General features: G+C 57.3%; 1 protein-coding gene and 1 long non-coding RNA gene across 2 annotated transcripts in view; both read left to right on the top strand.

The window, feature by feature from the left end:
* Positions 1-3737: 3737 nt before the first annotated feature.
* Positions 3738-6372, top strand: LOC142074595 (uncharacterized). Its single transcript, XR_012670646.1, has 3 exons — positions 3738-4038; positions 4878-5110; positions 6201-6372. It is a non-coding gene; the product is annotated as an uncharacterized LOC142074595 (long non-coding RNA).
* Positions 6373-6742: 370 nt separating this feature from the next.
* The window catches only part of LOC142074594 (phosphoenolpyruvate carboxykinase [GTP], mitochondrial-like), a 12473-nt gene continuing 11474 nt past the window's right edge, over positions 6743-7741 (top strand). Inside the window, exon 1 of the mRNA XM_075135298.1 lies at positions 6743-6927. Coding sequence (XP_074991399.1) covers positions 6792-6927 — 136 coding nt within the window. The 5' untranslated portion in view covers positions 6743-6791. The remainder of the gene's footprint in view (positions 6928-7741) is intronic.

Below are 7741 nucleotides of genomic sequence, written 5' to 3'. Positions count from 1 at the left end.
GACCCCTATAGCCCCCCCAGCCCCATAGGACCCCCCCAGCCCCATAGGACCCCTATAGCTCCCCCCAGCCCCATAGGACCCCCATAGATCCCCCTATAGGACCCCTATAGCCCCCCCAGCCCCATAGAACCCCCCCCACGACCCTATAGGGGCCCCCTATAGCCCCCCCCCCCCGGGTTTATTATGGGATGGATGAGGCAAGACAAAAGGCGCGCCCGGGGTGGGGGAGGGGACAGACGGACAAAGGACAGGTGGGACCCCTCCCCCACCCCCCCTCCCCCTCCCCCGAAGGGAACCCAGGCGCCCGGGCCCCTCCCCCCATCCCTTTGTTCCCCCGCCCCTCCCCCACAATGGGATATTTTTGGGACCCCCCCCGACACCCGATCGGGTGGTGACGCCAGCGGGGCCGTGGGGCACCTTCGCCCGCGGCCGTATATGGGGCTGGCCCTATAGATCCCCTCCCCCCACCCCCTCCCCCCACCCCGGGGCCCCGAGGGCGGAGTTTCCCCCATTTCCCCCGAGCTTTCCTGGTTTTTTCCCCCCAATTTCCCCTGTTTTCCCCAATTTTTCCCCCAATTTCCCCTGTTTTCCCCAATTTTTCCCCCAATTTCCCCTGTTTTCCCCAATTTTTCCCAAATTTCCCCTGTTTTCCCCAAATTTTCCCCCCAATTTCCCCTGTTTTCCCCAATTTTTCCCCCAATTTCCCCTGTTTTCCCCCAATTTCCCCCCAATTTCCCCAAATTTTCCCCAAATTTCCCGTTTTCCCCAAATTTTCCCCAAATTTCCTGTTTTCCCCAAATTTTCCCCAAATTTCCTCTGTTTTCCCCCCATTTCCCCCAATTTTCCCTGAATTTCCTGTTTTCCCCCCATTTCCCCCAATTTTCCTGATTTTTCCCTAATTCCCCCTCCGTTTTCCCTAATTTCCCCCCAACTTTTCTTATTTTCCCCCAATTTCCCCTGTTTTCCCCCAATTTCCCCAAATTTCCCCCCAAATTCCTCTGTTTTCCCCAGATTTCCCCTGTCTTCCCCCATTTTCCCCAAATTTTCCCTGAATTTCCTCTGTTTTCCTCCCATTTCCCCCAAATTTTCCTGTTTTTTTCCCCCGATTTCCTCTGTTTTCCCCCAATTTTCCCCAAATTTCCTCTGTTTTCCCCCATTTTTCCCCAAATTTCCTCTGTCTTCCCCCAATTTCCCAAAATGTTCCCTGAATTTCCTCTGTTTTCCCCCCATTTCCCCCAATTTTCCTGATTTTTCCCTAATTCCCCCTCCGTTTTCCCTAATTTTCCCCCAACTTTTCTTATTTTCCCCAAATTTCCCCTCTTTTCCCCCAAATTTCCCCCAAAATTCCTGTTTTCCCCAAATTTCCCCAAATGTTCCCTGAATTTCCTCTGTTTTCCCCCCATTTCCCCCAAGTTTTCCTGTTTTTCCCCCGATTTCCCGTTTTCCCCAAATTTCCCCAAAATTTCCCGTTTTCCCCAAATTTCCCCCAAATTTCCTCTGTCTTCCCCCAATTTCCCCAAATGTTCCCTGAATTTCCTCTGCTTTCCCCCCATTTCCCCCAATTTTCCTGATTTTTCCCTAATTCCCCCTCCATTTTCCTGTTTTTTTCCCCCAACTTTTCTTATTTTCCCCAAATTTCCCGTTTTCCCCCAATTTTCCCCAATTTCCCCCAAAATTCCTCTGTTTTCCCCAAATTTTCCCCAATTTTCCCCAAATTTCCTGTCTTCCCTCAATTTCCCCAAATTTTCCCTGAATTTCCTCTGTTTTCCCCCGATTTCCCCCAATTTTCCTGATTTTTCCCTAATTCCCCCTAATTTCCCCTAATTGTCCCCCAACTTTTCTTATTTCCCCCAAATTTTCCTGATTTTTCCCCAAATTTCTGCTGTTTTCCCCTTATTTCCCCCAATTTTGCCGATTTTCCCGCAATTTCCCCTAGTTTTCCCCCCTATTTCCCCAAATTTTCCCCCAACTTTTCCTATTTTCTCCCTCATTTCCCCAAATTTCCTGTTTTCCCCGATTTTCCCCAAATTTCCTCGGTTTTCCCCTTATTTCCGCCAATTTTGCCGATTTCCCCCCTTATTTCCCCCCAACTTTTCCTATTTCCTCCCAATTTCCCCGAATTTTCCGGATTTCCCCCAAATCTCCTCTGGTTTTCCCCTTCTTTCCCCCTCATTTCCCCAACTTTTACTGGGTTTTGCTAATTTTCCCTCAATTTTCCCTAATTCTCCCCAAATTTCCCCGAATCTGCCCTTTTCCCACCCAAATTTCCCCTTATCCTCGCTGAATTTTCCTTAATCTCCCCAAATTTGCCCCAATTCCTCCCAATTTTCCCCTCATTTCCCCTACACTTCCCTAAATTTCCATAAATTTCCCCTCATTCCCCCCAAAGTGTCGTATTTTCCCCCAAATTTTCCCCAATTCCTCCAAATTTCCCCCCAAACTCCCCGATTTCTCCTAACTTCCCCCGAATTTATCCTTAATTTCCCCTAATTCCAACTAATTTCCCCAAATTCCTGCCTAATTTTCCCTGGTTTTTCTTATTTCCCCCTAATTTTCCCTATTTTTCCCCAATTTGCCCTATTTTTTCCCAATTTCCCCTAATTTCCCCGATTCCTCCTGATTTTCCCTTAATTTCCCCAATATTTCCCTTAATTTAGCCTCAATTTCCCCTAATTCCCATTTATTGCCCCAATTTTCCCTAATTCCCCCTTATTTTCCCTAATCTCCCCTAATTTTTCCCCATTTCCCCCCAATTTTCCCTTTATTTCCTCACAATTTCCCCCATTTCCCCTGATTTTCCCTAATGGTCCCCCTAATTTTTCGTATTTTCCCCAAATTTGCCCTAATTTCCCCCAAATTTTCCCTATTCTGCCATTTCACCCCCCAAGTCTCCCCAATTCTCCCCAAATTTCCCCAAATTTTCCCTAATTTCTCCCTTTTCGCCCGGATCTCCCCAAATTTTCCCCGAATTTTCCCTAATTTGCCCCTTTTCGCCCCAAATTTTCCCTAATTTCCCCAAATTTCTACTTTTTAAACCCAGATTCCCCCTAATTTAGGGCGAATAAAGGTTTTTTTGGGGAAAACCCTCGTTCGATTAATTAGCATTAATTAAAATGCCAATTAGGAGCATTAATATCAATTAATAGTCATTAATATTAATTAACTGCCATTAATAGCTACTGATAGCCATTAATGATCATTAATGTTACTTAATAGGCAGCGAGAAATGCTCATTAACGTCTCCCGACGCTCATTAATAGTCGTTAACACCGCTGCTCATTAATATTCACAGCCGCTAATAGGCGTTATCCTCATTAATAGCGAGGCGCTCATTAATATTCATGAGGACAGGGCCATAAAATGGCCAGCAGTGCCCATATATGGTCACCGCTGCTCATTAATATTCACCATGCACGCTCCACCCATTGATTTTGCTGGCGATAATTATTATTCGCAGCCGCTAATTAATATTCACAGCCGCTAATTAATATTCACAGCGGCTGCCCGGCTTCGCCGCCCCCCCCCCCCCCGCCACCGCGCATGCGCGCGGCCTGCCCGCCCTTCCCCGCCGCCGCCCTGCCCTCACTTCCGCCCGCTGCGCATGCGCGGCGCCCGCCCGCCCTTCCGCCCTGCCCCGCCGCCCTCACTCCCCCTCTCTGCGCATGCGCCAGCGGGGCCCCGTTGCCTCTGCGCATGCGCCTCTGCCGTTTAGCGCCACTGCGCATGCGCGCCGGCTTCCCGCCATTTTCTAGCCGTGAGGGGGAGCCGCCATTACCGCACGGCAGCGGCCACAGAGGGAGGCCCGGGGCGGGCGAGTGCGGGGAAAGCGCCGTCTAACGCTCCTAATTAACCTCCCCCCTTGTTAATTAACACCCCTCCTTGTTAATTAACCCCCCCTTGTTAATTAACCCCGCGCGGGAAACCCCTCAGGGGGAAGTTTCCAGCCCTCGGGAGTGGGAAGCAAAATGGCGGCGGCCGCCGTCGGAGCTGCGAAGCCGCGGCTGGGGATGGAGGCGCGGCCGGGGGCGGCGGGATGAGGTAAAAGCGGCTCGAAAGGGGGGTGGGGGGAGCTGGGGGCTTCAGGTTTTACCTCAGGGGCTGGGGGGGGCTTTCCCAAGGGGGGGGAGGTCTCGGGGACCCCCCCCCCTTAATTCGGGGGGGGGGGGGTTTATATGCTATGGGGACCCCCCCTTAACACCAGGGGGTCGAGGCTTCACGAGACCCCCCCCCCCCCCCCCCCCCCCAATTACTCAGGGGTCCCAGGCCTTGGGATCCCCCCTTAATACTCATGGGGGGCGGGCTAGATGCCACGGGGACTCCCCCACAGCACTTGGGGGGGGTCGTAGGTGCTACAGGGTCCCCCCCAAAGCACTTAGAGGGGGTCTCTCACGCGCAGGGGACCCCCCCAAAGGACTTGGAGGGGTCGTAGATGCCCAAAGGGACCCCCAAAAGCCCTTGGGGGGGGTCGTAGATGCCCTGGGAACCTCCCAAAACCTTTAGGGGGGGTCTCTCATGCCCAGGGGACCCCCCCCAAAGCCCTTGGGGGGGTCGTAGATGCCCTGGGGACCCCCCCAAAGCACCTGGGGGAGTCCTAGGCCTTGGGGATCCCCCCTAATTATTCTGGTGGAGGGGGGGGTCTCTCATCCCATGGGGACCCCCCCAAAACACGTCGGGGGGGTCCCAGGCCTCAGGGACCCCCACCCCAATAACGGGGGGGGGGGTCCCATGTGCCACAGGGACCCCCCAGGCACTCGGGGGGGGGGGGGGGGCTCCTAAGCCTCAGGGATCCCCCCCTAATTATTGGGGGGGGGGGGGCACGTGCCATGGGGGGCGTCTGGGGCCCCCCCCCTTCATCCCACCCCCCCTTCCTTTTCCAGGCGACCCTACACAAACAAAGGGGCGTGGCCGGCGGGCAAGGCCAGCGGCGTGTTACATCATCCTCTCAGGGGGCGGGGCTCCCCCAAACCACGCCCCCACCCCCCCCGGGATCCTGTTTGCCCCTCCACCCCCCCCCTTACTGGGGGTATAAGGGGGGGACCCCGCCGGGGGGGACCCCGGGGCGGAGGAGAGCGGCAGCCGGGATGCAGAAGGCCATCGGGCGGCTGGGGGGGTGAGCGGGGCTACCTGGGGGGGGCCCGGGGCTACTTGGAGGGGGGGGGGGGGCTACAGGGCTACTTGGAGGGGCTACGGGGCTACTTGGGGTCCTGAGAAGCGGTTTTGGGGGGCTGTGGGGCTACTTGTGGCTACTTGGGAGGGGAGGGGGCTACAGGGTTACTTGGGCTACTTGGGAGGGCTATGGGGCTACTTGGGGGGGGTATGGCATAGGCAAAGGTTACTTGGGGGGGCTGTGGGGCAACCTGTGGCTACCTGGGGGGGGGGGGGGGGGCTATGGGCAGCCTGTGGCTACTTGGGGGGATTATGGGGCTACTTGGGGGGGGTATAGGGTAGGCAAGGGCTACTTGGGGAGGCTACAGGGCAACCTGGGGCTACTTGGGGGGGCTATGGGGCTACTTGTGGGGGGGCTATGTGGCAGCCCAGGGCTACTTGGGGGGGCTATGGGGCTACTTGGGAGGGGCTATGGGGCAGCCTGTGGCTACTTGGGGGGGCTGTGGGGCAGCCTGTGGCTACTTGGGGGGGCTATGGGGCTACTTGGGGGGGGGGGGGATGTGGGGCAGCCCAGGGCTACTTGGGGGGGCTATGGGGCTACTTGGCGAGGGGATGTGGGGCAGGCACTGGCTACTTGGGGGGCTATGGGGCTACTTGGGGGGGGGATGTGGGGCAGGCAATGGCTACTTGGGGGGGCTGTGGGGCTACTTGGGGGGGGGATGTGGGGCAGGCAATGGCTACTTGGGGGGGCTGTGGGGCTACTTTGGGGGGGGGATGTGGGGCAGGCAGTGGCTACTTGGGGGGGCTATGGGGCAGCCCAGGGCTACTTGGGGGGGCTGTGGGGCTACTTGGGGGGTCCTGTGGGGGGGGGGGGGGTGCCTGCGTCCCCTTTGGGGGGGGTTGGGCCAGCCCCGGCGCCCTTTGCCCCCTGCGTTGTCCTGGGGGGGGGGAGGTGACATTTGGGGGGGGGGGGGGGGGGGTGTGACACCTTCCCAGCATGCTCTGGGGCAGGCCAAGGTCCAGGCGAGGGGGGGGTTGTGCAATCTCGGGGGGGGGGGGGGGGGGGCCTTTAACCCCCCTCCCGCCCCCCCCAGGTGCGTCCCCCGTGTCCCCCCCCGGCGGGGTTTGAGCGTGGGAGGGATCCCGCTGGAAGGGGGGAGGGGCTGAACGCCCTGCCCCCCCCCGCCCGGCGTTTCGTGGAGGAGGGGGTGCGCTCTGCCGCCCCCGCGCCCTCCGCCTCTGCGACGGCTCCCCGGAGGAGGGGGCCGCCCTCCTGGCCCAGCTCCAGGCCGAGGGGGTGCTCCACCCCCTCCCCAAATACGACAACTGGTAAGGGGGGGGCCCCCCCCAAAAAAAAAAAACACCCCCAATCCCCTGCACCCCCTTTTTTAGGGTCCATTTTGGGGGGGGGGGCGTCGAGGGGCTGAAAATCTGGGGGGGTTTTCCTGAAACTGGGGGGTCCCCCTGAAACTGGGGGGGTTTTCCTGAAACTGGGGTGTCCCCCCGAAACTGGAGGGGGTCCCCCCAATAATTTTGGGGTGCTCTCCCCCCCGCAGCTGGCTGGCGCGGACGGACCCGCGGGACGTGGCGCGGGTGGAGAGCCGGACGGTGCTGGTGACGGAGCGGGAGCGGGATTCCGTCCCCCCGCCCCCCCCGGGGGGGGACCCCGACAGTTGGGGAACTGGATGAGCCCCCCCGAGCTGGAGCGGGCGGTGCAGGAGCGCTTCCCCGGCTGCATGGAGGGTGAGGGGGGGCGCCCCCTTTTCTTTCCCCCTCGTTTCCCCCCAATTTTCCACAACGTTGCCCCAATTTCCCGCGTTTTCCCCCCGTTTCCCCCCAATTTTCCACAACGTTGCCCCAATTTCCCGCGTTTTCCCCCGTTTCCCCATTTTTCCACAACGTTGCCCCAATTTCCCGCTTTTTCCCCCCATTTCCCCCCAATTTTCCACAACGTTGCCCCAATTTCCCGCGTTTTCCCCCCGTTTCCCCCCAATTTTCCACAACGTTGCCCCAATTTCCCGCGTTTTCCCCCCATTTCCCCCAATTTTCCACAACGTTACCCCAATTTCCCGCATTTTCCCCCATTTCCCCCCAATTTTCCACAACGTTGCCCCAATTTCCCGCGTTTTCCCCCATTTCCCCCCAATTTTCCACAACGTTGCCCCAATTTCCCGCATTTTCCCCCCATTTCCCCCCAATTTTCCACAATATTCCCCCAATTTCCCCCCAGTTTTCCCACAATATCCCCCCCATTTCCCCCATTTCCCCCAGTTTTCCACAATATTCCCCCAATTTCCCCCATTTCCCCCCAATTTTCCACAATATTCCCCAATTTCCCCCCAGTTTTCCACAATATTCCCCCAATCTCCCCCATTTCCCTCCCATTTCCCTCAATTTCCCACAATATTCCCGTTTCCCCCCTCATTTCCCCTCCAATTTTCCAGTCGCCCCAATATTCCCCCAAGTTTCCACAATATTCCCCATTTCCCCCCGATTTTCCACAATATTCCCTCATTTCCCCCAGTTTTCCACAGCATTCCCCCAATTTCCCACATTTTCCCTTCCGTTTCCCCCCATTTTCCCCCAATTTTCCACAGTCGCCCCAATATTCCCCCAATTTTCCACAATATTCCCC

Source organism: Calonectris borealis, chromosome 38 (genome assembly GCF_964195595.1).
Source record: "Calonectris borealis chromosome 38, bCalBor7.hap1.2, whole genome shotgun sequence".
NCBI classification, from domain to species: domain Eukaryota; kingdom Metazoa; phylum Chordata; class Aves; order Procellariiformes; family Procellariidae; genus Calonectris; species Calonectris borealis.
The sequence above is the reverse complement of the archived record's forward strand: the minus strand, read 5'-3'. Positions and strand labels throughout refer to the sequence as shown.